Source organism: Vanessa tameamea, chromosome 16, assembly GCF_037043105.1.
Source record: "Vanessa tameamea isolate UH-Manoa-2023 chromosome 16, ilVanTame1 primary haplotype, whole genome shotgun sequence".
NCBI classification, from domain to species: domain Eukaryota; kingdom Metazoa; phylum Arthropoda; class Insecta; order Lepidoptera; family Nymphalidae; genus Vanessa; species Vanessa tameamea.
Window position 1 is genome coordinate 11,891,738 of NC_087324.1, and position 22,015 is coordinate 11,913,752.

At 32.3% G+C, this 22,015-nt stretch overlaps 2 protein-coding genes and 2 non-coding genes across 7 annotated transcripts in view; 2 read left to right on the top strand and 2 right to left on the bottom strand.

The window, feature by feature from the left end:
• The first annotated feature begins 195 nt into the window (after window positions 1-195).
• Trnai-uau (transfer RNA isoleucine (anticodon UAU)) lies at window positions 196-289 on the top strand. Its single transcript has 2 exons — window positions 196-233; window positions 254-289. It is a non-coding gene; the product is annotated as a tRNA-Ile (tRNA).
• A 1,924-nt stretch (window positions 290-2,213) lies between these two features.
• On the bottom strand, window positions 2,214-2,307 carry Trnai-uau (transfer RNA isoleucine (anticodon UAU)). Its single transcript has 2 exons — window positions 2,270-2,307; window positions 2,214-2,249 (listed from the first exon to the last, which is right to left on the bottom strand). It is a non-coding gene; the product is annotated as a tRNA-Ile (tRNA).
• A 2,214-nt stretch (window positions 2,308-4,521) lies between these two features.
• LOC113394277 (uncharacterized Golgi apparatus membrane protein-like protein CG5021) lies at window positions 4,522-8,555 on the bottom strand. Of its 4 annotated transcripts, none has more exons than XM_026631522.2 (6): window positions 8,358-8,555; window positions 8,058-8,122; window positions 6,862-7,016; window positions 6,568-6,647; window positions 5,154-5,267; window positions 4,522-4,769 (listed from the first exon to the last, which is right to left on the bottom strand). In XM_026631522.2, the coding sequence occupies exons 1-6, from the start codon at window positions 8,370-8,372 to the stop codon at window positions 4,578-4,580; spliced, it is 621 nt and encodes a 206-aa protein (XP_026487307.1). In that variant the 5' UTR covers window positions 8,373-8,555; the 3' UTR covers window positions 4,522-4,577. The 4 variants fall into 4 exon arrangements, with proteins under 4 accessions (XP_026487307.1, XP_026487306.1, XP_026487305.1 ...); XM_026631521.2 differs by having other exon boundaries at window positions 6,562-6,647; XM_026631520.2 differs by having other exon boundaries at window positions 8,058-8,137.
• A 679-nt stretch (window positions 8,556-9,234) lies between these two features.
• Window positions 9,235-22,015, top strand: part of LOC113394276 (E3 ubiquitin-protein ligase ZNRF1) — a 113,714-nt gene continuing 100,933 nt past the window's right edge. The window contains exon 1 of the mRNA XM_026631518.2: window positions 9,235-9,809. Coding sequence (XP_026487303.1) covers window positions 9,260-9,809 — 550 coding nt within the window. The 5' untranslated portion in view covers window positions 9,235-9,259. The remainder of the gene's footprint in view (window positions 9,810-22,015) is intronic.

The window sequence follows — 22,015 nt, forward strand, 5'->3', positions numbered from 1 at the left end:
AATTAAAAATTTCAATGCAACATTCACAGCACTTTATATTTTATTGTAATAGAAAATATAAAAAAAGTGTAAAATCAGGTTGAGTTTACTTTTCCAACAAGTGATTTGACATTTACATCACAAAACTACGTCATCTATCGAAATCGAATATTTTGATGGTACTATACGTATTGTATTTTTGACCAAGCTGCCACAGCTCCAGTGGCGCAATTGGTTAGCGCACGGTACTTATAAGACAGTGTTCGTGTGAGATATGCCGGGGTTGTGAGTTCGAGCCTCACCTGGAGCATATTTTTGTAGTTTCAAAAGTATGAATCAATTTTATATTTTTATAATAAATATTTTCTATAAAATTTTCATAACAATATATTCAATTTTATACTTTTCTTCTTATACCTATAATTTCGCTTCGTTGATTTAGGATGCAGATACCAACCTCCCAGGTTCGAATCCCTTATCTGGGTGATAAAAATAACTTTGTTATTTCTTTCAATGAATTTATAGTATCGCTTGTGTTTGCTCCCCTGTATCGGAAAGTACTTAATGCCATGTTTTATCTATTCCCCGCATAACAATAATACTTCTCGGTGTCGTATGTGTTGGATTACGGAATACCGTCTCGACTATGAGAGATCGAACAGAGAGTGCACAAGTGGAAGCTTATGCGAAACCTGTACTTCTGCACAAACTTACTCTTGTGCAGTGCATCCTCTAGGATTGGTCGCGCGATTCGAAATTCGTTCACCGAAACAGACGTTTAAGTAGTTAATCGTGAAATAAAAATAAACTGAATTGTCGAATAATATATTTATTTTTATTAGAGTTAATATGTACATATAACGACACTACTATCAGAAGTGATTATAACTGTAAAGTACTATATGCATATTAATGCGTAGGTAATTATTGCGAGAATCAGTAGATACTAGCAACCGGCAACGGAATAACGCCGTAGCCGTAGCGTAAAACGTGGGCTACGTGAGCCAAGGCAGGGCTATGCCCTCACGTCACGGTAGCATGCGAAAACGGAGAGGGTACCGCTGGTTTTTTAGTAGGTATTCCGGTATATTAGGACGCACTAGTCGTCCTGGGCATCGGCGAGCACCACATACCCCACAACCCCACTTCATATAAAGTTGACATAATATAGATATATAGACCGACTGTTTTGCCTTATCAAAGTTAACATATTTTCTTTTTATATTGGAATATATTGACATACGAGTATGTCTACGAATAATTGTTTATACATACTAAACACTAAATATCGTGTCTTTATCATAGTACGCCCCCACACTCTCCGGGATAGATTACACGAAATTGTGCCCTGTGATTGGATTGATGTTTTTTTATGTGTATAAATAACTATAATCACTGATCAGTAGAAGACAAGGCGAACTGTCCGACAGCACCTACATCCGCTAAGTTAAGTGCTATCTGCTGACGACTTAGAACCAAAGTCAGTAATTATAATTTCTATAAAGGTGAAGAAAAAAATTGTCAGGAAAGCTGCTTGTCTAAGAAATCTTCTAAAACTTACTATTTCTTTTCAAAAGCCCACATGGGTACTTGAAAATTCAAGATTTTACTCACAGCCCTTCATCTCTAATATTATCCCCTTGAGGGGTGATTGAAAAAAAAGCCTACGTTCTTTTTTGGGTTTTAAACTCACTTTGCACCAAATTTAATGAAAATCTCTTCAGAGGTTTAGCCGTTAAATCATTACAGACCGACAGACTAAACAACTTTCTCATTTATATTGTTAGTAAGGATAAGTAAGTACAGTTAAGGTTTTTGATCATAAGCATCGCTATTGTGCCTTATGTGGACTTTTCTAGTGAACACTTTGAAGACCACTAACTACCGAGTACCTACATCTAGTACGAGTATCAATAGGACGAATGAAATCAGCGTTTTGATTTTTTTACAGTAACAATTATAGCCTATCTCTTTCCTGAAACGATAGCTTATAATCATATGAAAGTTCCATATCAATCGTATTAGTTTGTATTCCGTGAATTGGGAAATAACAAACAAAATAAACTACTATAACATATGAGTATGATTGTGGATTGTATTGTATTGAGTGAATAAGTAATAATTGTATTACAAAATCTGATCACTTGTAAATAAAGATTAAGCGTTTCGAAATTTACTTAAAATTAAAAGGAAATTCATTAAAAATATATGTATCTACAATGATGTAAAAAATATGCTCCAGGTGAGGCTCGAACTCACAACCCCGGCATATCTCACACGAACACTGTCTTATAAGTACCGTGCGCTAACCAATTGCGCCACTGGAGCTGACTGTACTTCGGGCAAAATTGGTACATGTTCATGGTTTTTTTTTAATCTATTCAATAATCATTAGAAGCAAATCTTATGTTGAACGAAGCTGACATAGGTTAATTCGAAAACATTGGAATAATAATTAGTTAAACTTTCGTAGTTAACAATTATAATTGATATCTTTTTATGTGAAGCTTATATGAGTATTAAAACAACGAAACATTATTAAAAATAAAATTGAAACAAATCACACCTAAAGAAAATAGTTTTTTTATTTATTTAAATGTTTACCCTCGTTTCTGTGACCCGTGCATTGAAATATTAAAAACTAAGGAATGTGCTTAGTTTAGTAACAGATCCGTATGCTCAGTGTAGGTGTAAATCACTAGAAATGATCTTGACCAAACCAATTCAAAAAAATGTATCCATATTTTAATTAATGGAGCGCTTTATCGGTTTCTCATTTAGGTTCAGAGATACGAAGAATCGACACGAATCAAACTTCCTATTGACCAACAGTTGTGATTAGAGAATCGATTTAGATAAAATCTACAAGACTACTTAAAAAAATGTTTTTGGGAGATAAAAACAATGTTTCGTAACAACGTTTTATATTCGTTAAACCTAGATAAAGTTGTATTTGAAATACTTAGTATTAATATGTAATATTAAATTTTTCTTGGTAGAAGGGCTTTGTGGAAGTCTGTCTGGGCAATTTTTATATTGTTGTGTGTTTGTTGTACTTGTGCAAATTGGAATCCCGACTGTAGGTCTAAAATGTTTTATTTAAGCACTGGAGCCATGTCAGCTCATTAAGTACATGTTTATGATTTAAAATCGAATGAGGCAGGTGTGTTAATGTCGTTATAATGGCAAAGGCGTAATGAAAATATGTTATTATCTGTGATATGAGTGGCCCTGTTATTATTACGGCAATTGACGTAGATGCATTATATGTCGGTTTATTGTAAATACAACATTGTACCCAGTGCATCATTTGTAACACAATACGCATGTGGTAATCATGCGAGGAATATAATAGTTCATATAAGCAAGGTCAACAGCGGTCACATAGGAAAGTCGTTAGAAAGCCAAAACAACCACACTTTGTTTTAACATCGGTGGCTGTTACCTTGTAGTCCACATAGTGTTAGACGTTAGTGTTCGGAATATGTCAAATCACTAAAAAGTTGTAAAATTGTCTATGTATAAATCTTATTGTCATTGATTAGTAATCTATATTTTAGTATGTATTAAAGGTATTAGATTAAATAGTACACCAGAAGCCTATCTATGAGCACCGTCATGCTGGAGAACTGGGCTAAAATAATATTGTAATATCAATGCAAACAGGTACCAATCCCTATTCCATTAATTTTAGCGGCGGATTTCTGTTTTTTTTCATTGTATTAGCGAAATGAATTATCTAATTGTATTCTTATACATTATTCGTTTTGAATTTTTCGCACTTTACAGGGCAAGGAAGTGGCAATTTTCCAGCCGAGGGTAGCCATGCTATTAAATCTGCTCTCATAATCCAAATGAACGGCAATCCGTCAGAACGATTATACCCTGTATATTAAGTGTTTGAAAATAGAAAAAAAACTTTATTAACTGAAGACTGGTACATACAATAAATTTTGAAACGAATCTATAAAAACCAATGTAATGTTAAGATTTAATCTAAGCTTTGATCTTCTTTTCCAAGAATTGTATGATGTGCATTTTACAAGAATCAATTGAATTTAATGTTCCTCTGGTTCGGAATGTAAATTCAACCGAAAACAAACGGCTAGAGACAGAGTAGTTCTTCTTTTCACCAAAAATATTAAATAACTAAGTTTTCCGGTTGTAAAAAAATACTAATATCTAATATTGTGCATTGAAAACAATAAATGTTAATTCTATGCTTATTGGTAATCTATTATATTTTATAGAGAATTTTATCTAATTTATCGATGTTTTTTTAACAAACGATTTCAATTTGTTACCATTTTATTGAATCATAAGACTTAAAAACTACAGATTAAGTCCGTGGCTTGATGTATCTACCTTTTATAGATAAATCAGAATGATCGTTATTAGAAAAGACAAATAGGAATAGATAAGAGGCACCTAACTTAAATTCGATTTAAGTAATTGTTTTATATAATTGACACTTATCAAAAAAAAAAATTGTAGGTATATTTTTTTATAAAATGCATTAAAGCTAAGGAGAATGATACAAGGTTGTCTTGATATTATAATTTATTAATAATTAATTTACATTAAAGTATATTTGTAATCTATATGACGCCTGTGTTGCCCGTCGTGGGTGGCGCGGGTTGCGCGAACATGAACGACGACGCGTTCTGCAGCAACTGCTTCTTGACGAAGTCTGTGGTTGCGGACTGAAGGTTCTCTTTCGCGCCAAACTTGCATTTGACGTATCCGTACAAGTTGGCGCCATTCAATGTTAGCGCTATTAAAACCAACAGCTGAAAAGAAAAGTACATTACACGTAGGTACTGGTTATTCATAATAATATCTAATCTAACAACAGAAATACATGGAGTCTAAACGATTTTTTAACCTTGAACTGTGCGTCGAGAATTTCTGAATAACTTCAATTATTTAAATTCCAAAGTGTTTTACATATGTAGATTAAGATTATGAGACTTGCCGAAGATTCAAAACAAAAACATTCTTTACTGTCCACCCATAGATAATTTACATTTGAGTATTTTTTTTTATCAGTATCTTTGTGTAACTAATCAGAATACTTTTTATTCTGTAAAATGGAAAGGTCACTGATGAGGGTAGAACCATCAACATTATATAATTCGTAAGTAATATCTGTATATAATATAAATTTAACATACCATCCACTTAAACTTAAGTCCAAAGAGGCATATGATGAAGAAGCCTGACCAGATAAGTGGACATAGTATCAATCCCATCCAGAATAAACGACTCTCGTTGCGATTTACACGGTTCTGGAATTAATAATGCAATATGTTCACATCTGTTTCACACTTAAAAGGGGTGGATTTAAGAGAAGGCATTAGGCTATCCTGGGTCATATACACGAAAGAAAACAAGGACAAACATAGAAATTAAAAAATAAGGAGTAACTTTTGAATTTTAACAAGTAACTAACTGGCACATTATGCCATATTATATATCTTGTGATTTACTATCTCTACATTTCTTTATTAAAATACTTTTACTTCTACATTAAATTATTTTTGAAATTACCAACTAAAAAGTATTCTATTTATTCAAAAAATAATTTCGGCCTTACAACTTTATTAACCCAGGACCTCCAGAAGTATATAGGCCCAACTCTTAAGAGCGCTTTTGACGGATTAGCCGTTTTTACGACACTTTTTAAAGGGATTGTGAGCCAATTATTAATTGGTTATGTTAAGTAAAAAATATGTTATTAGATTATACTGATAAATTATTTGACAAATTATTTATTAAAAATGCTGATTTAAAAAATTTCTACATTTCAGAACGCTGTTTCATCTATAAATTGAATTGTAAATTATTTCTGTAAATCTTACATAAACGACGTAATTTCCTTTCCTCTAGAATGTTTTGATAAAAATAATGCATTCCTATATAATCCTTTTTTGAGAAAAAAAGGAAAGAAAACCAGACTAAATGCACAATATTAAGCTTCAAACTTTACGTTATTTCTACAAAACTACATCCCGAATAACCAAATAAATACTGATGCAATTATAAAGTTTAAGTATTTGATTGCTGAATTTTTTAAATTTTTATCTTAGTAACGGCTATTATTCTTTCAAAATTACCTATTAACATTGAAACCCATCGCGCAACGGTAGGACGTATCGCTGTTACTACTGTTACACTCACGCATACACGGAGCTTTTTTCTAAGTAAACTGCCTCTCGGTCCAGAATAATATCGATTGGTTTAACTATTAATAGTAGTTGTGCTTGTATAAGCATATGCAGTTACATGACCACAAGCTTAAAAATAACAGAAACTGAGAAGCGGTAATTGGAATAAGCGCTCTTAAGGACAAGGGTTGGAGCCCACCTGAGACAGCTAGTAAAAACTCATGTTTCCTCCAACATGATCAAGTTTAAAACATGAAAAAACTATTGAATTTATGTACTGCCTGAGGCATGGGTCTGCCAACTTAATAATACTGGCCTATTTTTAACTATTTATATTGGTAATCCTGGGATTTATTGCCTTAGGAATGAGCCAATAGCCTTTCAGTTGTGGAAATAACAATGCAATAATACTAACTATTACCTGCTTGGATTCAAATACCCAATGTGATTTCCCATCATCATCCACGTAATTCCACCATCTCAGACCTACGAGCAATCTTCCTGAAATTATAAAACAATCATAATATTTTCTTTAATTATAATGACTATAATTTGAATCAGATGTAAGTTTCAACATTCTTAATAAAATACATAAATGTCATTGTATTACATAATACTAATTATAAATTATAATAAAAAGTATATTCAACCAAATATGTGCTTAATTAAAATTTAACTTACATCCGACTGACATATAGGGTATATGTAACCTTACCACTTATGTTCTTAACAGTCCAAAAATCAGCAGATAAGAGAAGTATAACCAGCACGAAGCTTGCAATGAAGGAGTCGGAAAACCAGCCACATAATATATATACAACAATGGCTGCACCTCTGAAGATCAAGTGAAAAAACACAATGTATGGATGCCTGCAAGAAAAGAATACTTATTAAGCGATTAGTAGATATGTTATACATCAATATTTATGTCTTAAGCATGGTCTATATAATTTTGAGATTAAATAATATTCCCATGACCTATTTGAGTTTCATTATATAAGTAATGTTAAAGACTACAGTAAATAACATTGTTGTCAATACTTGCTTTTTTAATTATTATAATTTGCATTAAAATAGTGTTTGAATATAATTATGAGATATTGATTGCAATTTCTTTCATAATTTGAAATAAGCCCTTTATTCCGAATATACACTGTTTTGGTAATATTTATATGAACAGAGCGAAAATCAGCCCTCTTCTCTGTGATATGAAAATAATTAATAAATTATGTTAAGTTAAATTTTTACTTCAGATATACTTGCTGGTTCAAAATTACAAAACTTAACACAATTTTCACCCACAGTACTTCAGTGCATTTTTTTGTGTATGAAAATCATATGCAAACATTAGTTTATCTTTGAGATATAAACCAACAAACACACTTTCATATTTATAATAGAAGTAGAGAAAATGGCTCGTTTTTATTGCGTGGCTGGCTTACAAGGGTGCCATTTCAGAAGTTCTGAGTTCTGTCCTCAGGCTAAACCAATTAAAATTACATTTCCATGGCTCTGAACGCACATAAGGCTGGGCCTGGTCTGAAACCTGAACTTTTTTCATTTATCTTATATCTAGTCAGTTATTAGAGTGGAGGAGTACACACACACACATTTGTACACTATAATGAAGAATAGATATGAAATTGGCCAGACAGACATCTTCATTATATGTCTTTCATTTAATAACAAATTGATAGAAGTAGTAACATCCACAAAGGTAAATACTATTTTACTTATAAGATCCAATATTAGGTTGACTAAAAAATTTTAATAAAAACATTTTCAGCACAGTAATTACTGAAAAACTTCAAAGAACAAACATATTAGCTTGGCAATATATCAATTATATTAAGTATCAGTCATAAGGGAAACATATATCATAAATGAGGGATGATGTTCAGACATACTTACACAAACTGTTTGTTTGCATTGTCCTCGTCACCGAATGCTATGGTGTCATCGTCAAGCAGCGGCACCTGCGGCACACCTGGCTGTAATAGCGTATCAACAATTCTACATCAGCTCAAGCCGTGCAAAGCAGGTGAAAATAAAATAATGCATCCAGGGATATAAGTAACGTGCAACTTAAAACAGCTGGTCATTATGAACTTTTAAATGATAATTACTGGTTTAATGATGATATCTGGCATGGTTTTACGTATTAAATGAGTTTGTAAAGAACTTTAAATGAAATAATTATAAAATACTTACGGTTGCAGAATTCATTCTGAACTAATACTTAAATAAAGTCTTAAGATTAATTAACTATTTAACGTTTTATTTTAAAGATAAGGTTTTGCTGAGAATATTTGTCTACGATAAAAAACTTTATAAACAATTGTTATTTTTACAATAAAGTCAACAGCAAGTATGTATCTTTTGTAAACGTAGTAGATATGTCAGTGTCAGACGTCATGAGGTGATTCTGGAAAAGTCAGTTCTCACTATCAGAACCTCTATTGAACATTATATTGCTAAAAAAGTAGAAAAACCAACTTTAATTTACATTAAATTATTTTTAAATCGATTCGTAACAAATCATTTTGGATAAGTTACAAAATATTTTTTATTTTTTTTATTTTAAAATAACGATGTAATGTACTCGCTTTGTTCCAATTAACTAAAGTATTTGTAGTACATATTTAATCTTTATATACATACATATTGCTAACTACAGGTTCTCTTTGATGTATTTTAGTCAATTTATGTTGCTATAATTAGTTTAAAACGTTATTGTATCTAATGTCTTAAAAAGTTTAATAGAGGCATAACTGCGCATTAGAAAGTATCGATGTAATACCATGCTATTAAAATCGATTTCCGTATATTCCGTATTTTTTATTTTATAATAATTATTGATATCTATATTATCATATTCCAGTAATATTATATAACTTGCCTAGAAACCAACAAAAATAGTGTTGTAATTAAGCTATACTTCGTTGTTATTCACTGGATTTCAAAAGCAATAACATATTGCTAACTCCATAAAAATACAATTATTGACATATTATATAATAATAAATAATATTCATGTAAAAAAGTATAATATCGATATCTTACTAAAATCGATTAGCACATATGGGAACTGTCAAAATTTTGCAGGACGGCACATGCAACGCTGTTTACAAGTAGGTACTAGCGACGTTTTTCTGTTTGTCGTTCAGCGTTTGTTTTTCTCTAAATCGGGCCGTGTCTTATACGATGTCTTCCGGCGCCGCGGGTGTCGCAGTTTACTTGTGTTCGTGATCTTGGAGATCGGTTGTGACAGGTGTGATTTGCGTAACATCGCGGCGATGGGCGCTAAGGCTAGCACCGCGAACGGGGGACAGAGTCCGCGAGCTAGGACATTTTCTACGAGCTCGAGCTCGGATGTAGTATCCGGGGGTGCGGGGTTTAGCCTGCTGAGGGCGATACCAGGTATACAAGTGTCGAACGACAGGCAGCGCGCGAGATCGCTGTCTTCAGTGCCCGATTTACATGCTTCCCACGAAGCTATTGCCATTCCTGCTAATTCGCAAAGTTATGAAGCATCCGCCGCCGCTAGCCCGGACACTGATTCGAGCTCCAACGAGGAGACCGGACCGGTGGCTGGCACGTCACTGGCTCTTGGCAGAGTGTATGCAGCACATTCACTGCCTTCACACATTTGGTCCTTAAACGGTAAGTAGGTTTCTTATTTGATGGATCATTTTAATTTCTAATTAGAGGCAATATTTGCTAAATCCTGCTATGTACTTATGTATATGCTACTGATCTCTGCATGAAATATAAATATTTACATAACATGCCTTTATAATATAATATTACACGAGTGACATGGAATATAACTAGATAAAAGTAGCAAACATAAAGTCAAAATACAATTAAAAAGCAAATGTTTAATGATATGATATGAAATGCATATATTTCATTATTTGTTTTAATAATCTCACTCTAAATTAATTTCTTATTTGGCATTACATAAACAATTTCTGCACCCTAAGAGATTCTAATTAGACATAAAAATATTGCTCATATAATTTATATTCAAAGTTCAGAAGTTGGGACACTTGAATTTGTCAAGATAACATTGTAATTTCTAAGATAAGCAACCTTATTTAGGCACAGGGTAAACAAAAACATGTGAAACAAAAGATTAATTGATACTGCAATCTGTAATGATTTTATCTGTTCTAGTAATGTTCTAGTAGTAGTAAATTGGAGCTGGAAATTTACATTGACTTTTAATTGGTATTTGCCTTTTAAATATTTACTATTCTTTGAAACAGGTACTTTACTCTGTAGTCTATTGTAAAATACTTTATGCAATCCTGGTCAGATAAAACCTCATCAGTTATCGTACCACCAATCAGCATTCATTTGTTTTACAAGTTCTTAGTATAGGAACTAAGATGGGTGTTTTGGCAGTGAATTTAGTGATTGAAGTTTCTTAAACTGCCAATGTCCACAGACTGTGTTAAAATTCTAGTGGCATGTATTAAATTTCATCATCAGCCTATATCAGACCTAGGTAGGCAGGTAGGCAGACAGTTCTTCCTATTACAACAATTTGTTTTCCAGTATTTGATGCCTAACTATACTTATAAATGAATAGTAAATATTTATTCCATTGTATTGATGGTTTGATAACATGCTACAGATCATTTTAATGACTTAATTCATCATAAGAATTAAAATATGGATAAAGTTATCTTAATATTGACTCCATTTTTTTTTATTTCCATCATAATAATGCCAAATTGGAACCTACCAAAGTCACTGGAGCAGTGCCAAATCAAATCAAATCCAAATATATGTTATTCAAGTAGGCTCTTCTATTTTATTGGATTACATTAAATTTAAGTTACTAACTTTATATACAGCGAAAAACAAATTCAGTAGTTGCTTTATGTAAAAAACACTGAACCTTCTCCTTAAGAGATATTTGCCCAGCTGTGGGAAAATTACACGGGTTGTCATTTGTTTTGATAAATCACATTATGTGAGTATTTAGCATGATTATGAGTAGCTCTTTGAAACCATAGAGTATAATTTTTACTATTAATAGCAAACATTGTAAGATATAAGTATGCATGTGTAGTCTTTGTTATAGTAAAATCAATTGAGTGTTTAAATAGCGGAGCATACAAACTAATAGGTTTATAAATGATTATATAATACATTACAATTTTGCATGTTTTTAAATGTAAATTATATAACAATAAATACTTGAATAAAAGTAACTATGTTGTTGTATTATGTTTTGAATATTTGAATAATTAAAAATTATAGATAAGGGGTTGTAGGTGCTTCTTTTTTTCTACCTCAGGCATTAATAGTCTATGGGTGAGTGAGCCATTGTTATTGCAGGCATAAGGGTATTGCATTAACAATGTAAGGTATAGTTATTATTTCTTGCAGTGCCAGTATCTATGGGTGGTAGTGGCTTACTATCAGCTATATCCCATTTGATGCCATTGTTCAAAGTGCATTGAAGATTCATGAATCATTTGTATTACTTGTCAGAGGCTGTGGGCAAAGGCAATCACTTATCATGCTTATCAATTCTGCCTTTCGAAAATGAATTTATAAAATAATAGATAAGAATAGAATGTACTCACTGTTGAAATGCTAAAGACGACTACGTATTTTATATAAATATGTTCAATTATATGAATACGAATATTCTATTGGAATAAACTTATTTCATTGAACATGAATTGGTTTGTTTTAGATTTTTGATAAAAATCAATCAAAAATCATATTTTGTGCGTAAATTGTCGAGACCTAGCTTCTTCGATAACAAGGGACTAAGAAATTAAATTAAAAGCGATCTTTTCATCAGACCTCTAGAGTTCGGGTTATATTGTTATTACATCGTGTCCTAGTCGGCATTTTGCCAATGCTGACACTATTGATTTAATCGTTTGGCATTCATTTCTACGTATGTATTACCGAATAGGGTGAAAATTACGAAATAAGCGGAGGTCTCACTTTCGCTTGAGAATCGTATTTATTTTGTATATTTTATTTCCAATAACTAAAATAAGATTTTAGACGTCCATCTATCAGACTCGTACAACTATTATGTCAGCATTCGCAGGCGGTTTTTCAAAAACCTTCACGAAAAGATATTCTTAAAAGGCTGGCAACGTACCTGCCCTTCGGTGTTGCAGTCCATGGGTAGTGATTGTTCCGATGATGCACCTAATATGCACCTAATAACCGAAAAAAGCCTGTAATTTTTTTCACTTTGAAAACTTCTGTGCAAAAGCATACTTTTCTCTTCAAGCATCCAAGCTGGTATATCAGTTGTATGTATCTATATTTAGGGGTTGCTTGATACACATGTCACAGAAATTCGTCTGACACCTGAAGTTTTCCTCACGATTTTTTCTTTCACCGTCGAACAGTAGATTCGTTCATTAAGAAAAGATCTTTATTATGCTTCACGTTTTCTCTCCACTATAATATGCCGGCTTATTTAAATTAGTTTATGCTAACTCTTGAAACATTTTCAAGAGTTCTAAAACATCAATAGCTAATCCAATCATTAATAATGCGTTGTTTACTTTCTATTTATGTTGAAAATTCTGTACAATAGATTGCTGTAATTAGGAACGTGCACACGTATGAGGGTAGTAATTCTATCACTGTCCATCCGATGTCTGGTGGGAAATTTACGACCTTCCCAAAATGTCAATATAGCGATTAATTGTCAGCGATCTAAGGAAATTAAGGGAAGGCGAAAATGTATTGTTCACAAGACCAATTTGTACATATAATCGTACAAAGACCATTTACAAAAAAGATATTCAAGCGCCTTTTTCAATGACAATGTACATAAAAAATATTATTTTCCCTTAAATATTAAAATAAACCTTTAAAGTTTTTTTATCGGCTGTTTGTGCGTCAAACCGTCTAGCTCTCCCGTAATAAACCACGTCCGCTTTTCCGGGTTTGCGCTGCGCATACGCAGGGAAAGTTCAGTCGTTCGCGAAACTCCGGCCAGACAAAACGTGTTCACAATGTATCGCAGACGCTACCGCACCACTCTCGGCCTCGGCTTGGGGTCGTCCTTCTCCTCTACATTTTCAACTACCCTCTCGTTTTCATCCCGCACTTCGGCTATTGATTCTGTGAGATCAGACGCACGTGCGACCGCTGCTAAACTCAAAACGAAGTATGAAAACGCCGGCACTGCACAAGGTCTGTGTGTGCGTGTGTAGTGTTATAGTGTTTGAATCAATGAACCCTACCCCTAGATCAGATTATTTCCCTTAACAAAATGTCATTCATTTATATAATATTAAAAACACTGTTAAGTAAGACAAATTATTTTAACAAGTTAATAATTTAGTTGTGTTTATGTTCTTTCAAAATTGTGATATATATATGCAATATAAGAATTATTATTAATTAGTTATAAGTAATAATCCTTGTAAATTTGAATACTAGTAAAATATCATTTCGCGGTGTCTGAATGTAGATGCCCGTCGTAATTAAAATACTACACCATCGAGGGATTCGTAACGTAATTTTGCGAAGTTTTAATTGAATGACCTCTAGACGAACCAATTATCTAATATAAAACGTTGATTTTGTGTCTGAAGGTTTTCGTTTTAACTAAATTCTGGTAATAACAGTGCCTTTTAAGATTTTCTAATTTAATAAAGAGCTAAAAATGATTTGAATTAACCATTGATCCTGAAATAAATTCTTAAAATTATAAAAGGCAACGCTGTGTTTTTATTTCACATTTGTTAACATTTTTTCACTTTGAAATCTTTTCTTAAATTTTAAAGAAAACTTAAAACAATCTTTTTATTACTTACTAGCGACCCGCCCGGCTTCGCACGGGTGCAAGTTGTTGATAAAGAAAATTTCGTGATATAAATATAATTTATACCATATAGCACTTAGGAATAACGTAGTTTTCTACCGGTGGAAAATTTTCAGAATTGGAACAATATTTCTGATGTTTATCCATACAGATACAAACAAATTTTACCTCTATGACATTTTCTCAGTTTAATAAAATGTTAAAATATTTTGATTTTTTTTGGAATACATTTTAAATATTACCTCTGTATTATAAATAAGTTTTCGGCAATGCTGAGAGTAGCATTCAAACCAATATTGTAATAGTGGCACTAACCCGCCTAGGAGCAGCGTAGTGAAATAAGCGCCAAACCTTTCACAGGCGTTCTTTTTTAATTTACTCTATATTGGCAATATGTTATTGTGTCCATTCAAAGCGCTCCTAAAAACTAGTCTATATTTTATAAGAAATAGATTTGACGTTCGATGCTCGACCCGATTGTAAAACGTCGACAATCGTCTTCCCGGCGATACGCTTATTTTGATGCGTATCCTTTTTACATGATTATTAATGTAGTCGGTGTCTCGGAAAGCTATAAGTAGTTTAGTGAACGTAGTTTCGACTTCCAAGTATACAATTTTCTTCATTCTTTGAGAATTCTTTGTGCAGCTGAACAATAAGCGACCTAGTAAGGCTTTCGATGAAAGGAGTTTGGAGCTACGAGGACTCCAAGGTCGTTTTGGAACTCACATTACATCACATCATACATTTCATAACCTTTGTTGGAATATTATTTATATGTTAACAATATTGCGTTTCAAACATACATATTTTGATACATTATATTTTGTTGTTACTTCGTTGGTTTATTGATCTAGCATCGCCTGCATTTGGGAAACTATAAAGTTAGTAGGGCTAACAATTGATCCAAATATCGAGGCATCCCGTAACCGTCGAGCGATTATCGTTTAATTATAATAGACGTTGACAAGATTTTGATTCTGCAAATGGTCTCGGCTGTCAAGGCAAAAGTATATTTTGTTTCATTTCATAACATACTCGTATATTTTTATGCGTTAATTAAGCGGCAGCAACACTGGTTTTAATAGTTAGTTGATTTAAGTACGGGTACAATAGGCATAGTATCCTAGGTCCCGTCAGTAGCAGCTCACTGACGATGCAAGGAGTATTTTATATTTATTTCAGTGACAGTGTTTACGGTGTCACAGACATTCCTAAAATAAATAAAATAAAAAGCGTTACTTGTCTCAACGTCCGTATACAGAACCAAATGGCGTGAAAGTTGATTATGAAATTTACTATTGCTAGATGAACGTCGTTTTTTATTTGATATAATTAGTTTTTTTTATTAACGGCAGCACTGGATTTTCTTAAGACTAATAAGTTATGTCCATATTAATTTTACCAAACTAAGTATTATTGGTTAATAGGTATATTATGATTGCTACAGTATTTAAAACATCCCGAACACGTGTAAAGTATTATTAATTCAATACAGAGCGTTTAGAAATCATTTAAATATTAACTGCGGCTGCTTGGACTTCTATAGCGCGGGTAACTTGGATGATTAGCCGAAGGGGTTTAGTTTTTTACCGTGTCTATAGTATGGACATATATAAGTATAATGTACTGTAGCTATAGATATGGGTATAGCTAACGGTGCGGGACTAATTTATGTAATTATACATATTATTTCTTATATATATATATAATTTGATCCTGCGTCGTTAGTTTTAACTGTATATTTATTTGAGTATGTACGCAGACACAGGTGCACCCTCTATTGCTTCCCTTCCATAATCCGATGGTATGGCATATCCATACTTTTAAATTGTCATCGATTTTTAAATATATCTATATAATATGATAAATTTCGGTAATGTAAATAGATGTCATAATAATGTTCGGATTTGTTTTGACAGGAGGCTGTTGTGTTTTATCCGTTATGGTAATTTTTAAAATGCATGAATATTACTAGAAAGTAAAAATACTGAACATAACACGAGTCAGAGAGACTCGGCTACTATTTACGTCTAATAATTCGCTCCGTTCACTTATTATTTAATTTTTTTTTCAAAGCTTTGCCTTCTTTCAGCTTTGAGTTTAAATACAGTGACCTAGTTCAAATATGAATAAGGTTAAGCGGCTAAACAACCTTTTAAATAATTTCGTGAGCAATTTATTTGTGACATTTAAACGAGTATCAATAAAAATATACTTAGGTGAAATCGTAAATTGAATTTGTTTACTCCAAACGTATAATAATTTATAAGGCTTGAAAGCTACAGGAGTGCTCTTTGCTGTCCAATATTTACGTCACAGATAATTGAGCTTTTAGTTTAAAATGTTTGCACTAGCGGCTAACTGTTGGTACAATGTTCCGTAGAAGCTAGCCTGGCTAGGATTTTAGGTCACCGGGAAACTGGAGCGTGGGAGCGCTATTCATAACTGATCCGTTGGTATTTCACAACTTTACCTAGATGTGCTGTTTACTAATAATTTACACGTTCAACGTTGCTGTTTATTCCTAATAGCTTATGTGACTTGTACGTGCTTTAAGATTCTGGTTGCGAGTGTTAGATCTTTGGTTCATTCTATAGATTACACGAATTTTATTTTAAGAATGCATGAAAGATATTTCTATGCTTAATCTTCACAAAGTAAAACAAGTGAATAAGATATTTTAATGCATATAAATTGCAATACAACTCTACATGCATTGTTGAATTTCTTATAGTTTGTCTTGTTGTTTTTGTGATTCCTCGAACGCTTCCCAAAGCTTTCGGTACATAGTAACGTGTCTGTTGTTTAATTAATTGTACTTGCGTTACTTGTGTGTATGTTTTCATGATCGTCAAATTCTTAATCTCTTCAGTTACTATATTGCAACAATCAACAGTCGTTCCGATAAATATATATCTAACGAGGCAGTCATTTACTTATATGAGAAATGCTGGGATATTATGAAGACCTTCTAACTTCTAACTGTATTTTTCCGTGAAGGTCATATTATACGGGATATAGTGTTAAAGTGTAAGCGCGCTTAACAGGTGTCCTCGCTATCCGTTTACTCTTATAATACGATGAGTCGGAAATCCGATATCAACGGAGAGAGATCAGTTAAATTAGTTTAAAGGGCTTTCCGATTCTGAAGTACGAGATGGCAATGTTACAGCTTCGCTAACTTAATAATTTTGAATAGAAAAACTATTTAGAATTTCCTTAAAAATGTAGTATGTATATATCATTCTTGTTCGGTCAAATGATTGGACTCAGTATTGTTGTGTTCACAAAGAAAATTTAACTAAATATATCAACCCAACTCAAAGATGACGCTATAATTCACACATATGCTTGTGAGCAGCAATTTTTAGTATTCTTGTGGTCTGATTTGAAGGGCGATTGAGCCTGTGAAACTACCGGCATAAGGGACATTAGGAGTCTCATTTGTCAGTGTACCTTCCAATGTTAAAAGTATTTAATAATATATGTAATAAAATGTTAAAAGTCCAGCTGTATTCAGGTCATTTGAATTCGCAGTGCAGTCACAGAAAGTGTAAACTCGACTGAGTGCTTAACGAGAGGGCTCGGAACTCGCCCGCAATGATTGCTCACAATAATCAACTGTAGACTCACCATCCCTTTTGACATTATGTAATTACGCTACCGTGCATTTAAAAGAGGTTTAGACGATAGAATACGGATATTACTGTGTTCGAGAAGCGTTAGCAGAATCGTGTAGTTTCCGTGTGGTAATGGACCGGAAGAGAAAGACCGCCATTTGAAGCAAGATGTTACTAAAATGACGCTTGCAATGTTTAATATTATTTAAGTAGCTACGTTACATCTGTGTTCATTTCGAATCTAAACGCCTGTTTTATACTATTTACCATAATGGTCTTCGTTTATGATTAGTTCCGGTCTGTAGGATCGGATCCGGGGTCGAGTTAAACGAAGTTGAAGATTGAGAAGGTATAGTGCTCTCTCGAAGTATGAAAAATCCCAAATATATTTCTTTGAGTTAACGAAGCTTATAACTTTATATCTTATGGTTTAGTCTTTATGGTTAGAACAAATTCAATTATTTAAACTCCTTAAAAGAAAAAAAAGCTTTAAGATATGATAAAATACAAGAATTAAATTTGTATTTTACTATTTCTACGTTTAAACTACTTTAAATGTTTTGGAATTGGGGTGATTTTTGTTTTAGAAAATTCCATTTTGGGGTCCTCGTGTAAATCAGTCTATCTATTACTAGTTGCTCCGATTGGTTAATCGGCGTTAACTTTACTGGTACGGTGATTTTCTAACACATAATTATATATATATAGGCTGCTTTCCAGCCAGCAGTAGAGTTGAAATATTGACGATTCAAAAATGCTTTAGTGTAAAGTTTGCTTGAATAAAATACATTTGATTTGAATACAAAACTCATTTTAAGTATTTAATAGTATCGCATTTCTAGAAACTGTGGATTAGGATTTTATAGTAAATTAAGTTAATTCCTTAATGGATTTGTTCAAGGGATCACTTCGAAATAGGTCACCTGAGCTAAGATAATTGCAGTTATAGTTCAGTCTTTGTCAATGAAAGGTTATACGGTAGCTTTACATTGATCCAACAAGACGATTCGAAAGTAGTATGAGCCTATTTGAATTAAGAATATTTTGATTTTATTATATCAACTAGAAATTGCTTGGTTTATGTTGCCCGCTGTAATTTAAATTTGAAGTACAAAAAAATTAAAAAAGAAAATTTAAAAACGAAGTTTCCATTTATATTAATTTTCATGTCTCTGCTGAACTCTGCTGACTTTCTTTGTTTGGATCTAGTCCTGGGCGGTAGAATCGCTCATGCTTACCATAAAAATGTACCTCATCGAAATTGAACCAGCATGTAATATTCCTACTCTAGTGTGAGAGGGAGTTTTACGAATTCAGCTTAAAAGATTAGGCCTTGGATAGTTAGATTTGCAATTCTTATAGCTAGTTAAATAAAACCTTGTTAAAAATATACATATATCTACTGGTGCTGGTCCAGGATAAAACCTGCTACGGTTAAGATTCACGTGTTTTAGTGATTGGGTCATCAATTTTGACCTATTTAACTTAGCTCTCATCGTGCTAGCTATTCTAAACGCTCTCCGCATTACAAAATTTATTTGTAAAAATCACGTTGATACGAAGCTTTGCGTTTCAGCCTGAAAATATAAAAAAACGCGTAATTTATGTTAATTATTGTTTTACTATACAAATTGTTCTCGTGTTTTCATATAAATAATAACGATGACGATGTCATCTTTCCAGGAAATATACCTAAAGTGCACAAAAATGACATTATTTTTTTATTTCCCCGATCCGGGTTTTGATTCGAGGACCTAGGGATTTTGCAGCCGAAAAAACTAGCTACTAGACCCACGAGGTAGTCGATTACAGTCAATAAAAACGGTTAAATCATTCGTAATTATAATTTTGATAATGATTTGGCTAAGGATGTGAAATCGTATGCAATATCTCTGTGGAACATTTAATGTTGTCCAGATGTCGTTTTCAATTTGGGTTAGTTACGAGCAACCGACGCAAGTATGATTTTATCGTAAACCTAAATTTTAATAAGTCACTCATAATACATAATGTTTAGTATAAAGAAAATTATTAACCGCTTCGTTTATGTCTGTCGAAAATCAGCTAGACCGGTAGTTGAGTGCACCGTGTGATGCGTTTTATTTATTTCAATTACATGACCTTCGATGCGTCTGACGTTTTCAATTTAGTTCGCATCTTGAATGTGCAGTTCTTAGCAGTATCTCCGAGGGAAGTTTTTATTCGCGGTGACATTTTTCGCTCATTAAATGATTGTAACTTTAATGGTGTTTAAATATCGTTCTGGATTAAGGTTTAGTTGCCTCGAGAAAACAGATCGGCAAGCGAGGCGTCTGATGGTAGTAAATGTTATCAAGCCTTACACCATCAATGCGTCAATATGTTACTTTCTTTGAGTATGTATGTGTTATAAATTAAATGATTGTACGCTCATTAAATGATTGTACCTTTAATGGTGTTTAAATATCGTTCTGGATTAAGGTTTAGTTGCCTCGAGAAAACAGATCGGCAAGCATGTCATGGTAGTAAATGTTATCAAGCCTTACACCATCAATGCGTCAATATGTTACTTTCTTTGAGTATGTATGTGTTATGTGTATACTGGCTCACTCATTATCTTTTGTAATTAAAACGATGTAAAGTCATAAAAAAGTTAATTTAAATGATGTCATACTTGATACCATTACCAATTCGCATTTAAAAATTAAATGTAAATTGTTATTGTTACTATAGTCTGCTTTTTAATATGCATCATATAATTATTTCAACTAAACAAATATAGTTTAACAGTCATCACGATATGAATCGCTGATTTTTCTTGATTAATTGAAATGCTTTTCTCTATTGCGTCGCTTCTACGTGTAATAATAAAGTCCCACTCTTAGATTAGATATATAAATAAGGTCGCGCTATAAAATAATTAAATGAAAGAGCTAACTTTCTATTTAATATTTATTTATTCTAAGCTATTTATTTAGACAAATAATCAAAGGTGGGTCCCTTGATTATTTCTTGGTTTGAATATTAGGTCTTAAAAATATTTACAGATAATTCTGTGACGGCTTATTTTTAGCGTTCGTTAAATTCATTTATCCAATAAAGAAGCATACTTTATTGATAGTCTAAGTTAAAGTACAGATGTAATAAAATTTAAAAATGTTTTTAAAAAAACATTCAATTATATTTTGTAATTTGAACCATCCGCAGCTGATCCAAGCAGCATGTTATTGGTAACTTCTGTATTAGCTTATATATTCGTTTTATTATCTGCAAGGAATCGATTAATTTTTTTTTAATATGATCCTGAAGCAGTCGTTCGTGTGTATTAAAAACAATTTTTATCTCAGGGTTACACTCTTTTTCCCGCACGAAGCTTGTACGGATTACTCTATGGTTCTATAAATTAATAAAAATAATGAGATAATAGGAAAACAGTCTAAATTCAGTTTTATGTCAAAATATTAAAAACAAGTTAAATAAAATCAACGATTGTGAATATAAATACATTGTTAGAATTTGTAAAATGTCATAATGGAAATATGATATTTGAATTATACATACGAGAGTTATCAGTTAAAATGTAAGATCTTAAAACCAGGATAACTATTAAGACTTTGTATATTATTATTAATATACACTATTGTTATTTTCTTAAAATTGCGTATATTGTCATTAAAAAGGTCAATGTCAGGATAAACCGTTGAATTATTTTTGTCCTTATTCGTATAATGTATTAACAATTTTACATAATATGCTATTGTTGGTAATAATTGATCTGTTAATTGGGGACTATCTATAATTGTTTTCACCAGACGTCTTGTATTTATTTATCAATCGAAAAACAATTTATGTATTAGTGCAATGTTTCCCATTTTCTAAACACTTAGATAATCAACGTTACGGATACCATAATTATTGTTATATTCGTAGTGGACAGATTTCGTCTCATCTAAGCGAGTTCCTCGAGTCACGTATTGTTTTTTGGAATTATTTTTGGAAACGGCTAAAATCATATTTGTTTATTCTGTACCATGATATTATTATTATTTTTTAAATATTATTTTAATACGAAGACACTTTGTAGAACTTTCAATGCTTTTGAAGATATTAAAAAATTTGTGATTGTGTGTATAAATGTCGTTCAGTTAAAAAGAATTACTGATTTGATTTATCATATAACTTCTCTAGTCTTGCCAAACCTGTCCGCGTCATTGACCTCTCGAATTATTTTAATATGTAGGTACAGTCTTTCCTTCTAATAATATCGTTGAGATACATTTCTTTGATCCTATTTCAAATATTTTTATTCAACTAATTACTAATAAGTATTGCTGCTTGGTGGTATAATATATTATGAGTACCTGCCCAGATGGACTCCCACAAAGCCCTACCACAAAGCAATAAATAAATAGATAAATATCCGTATAATGAACTTTAAATAT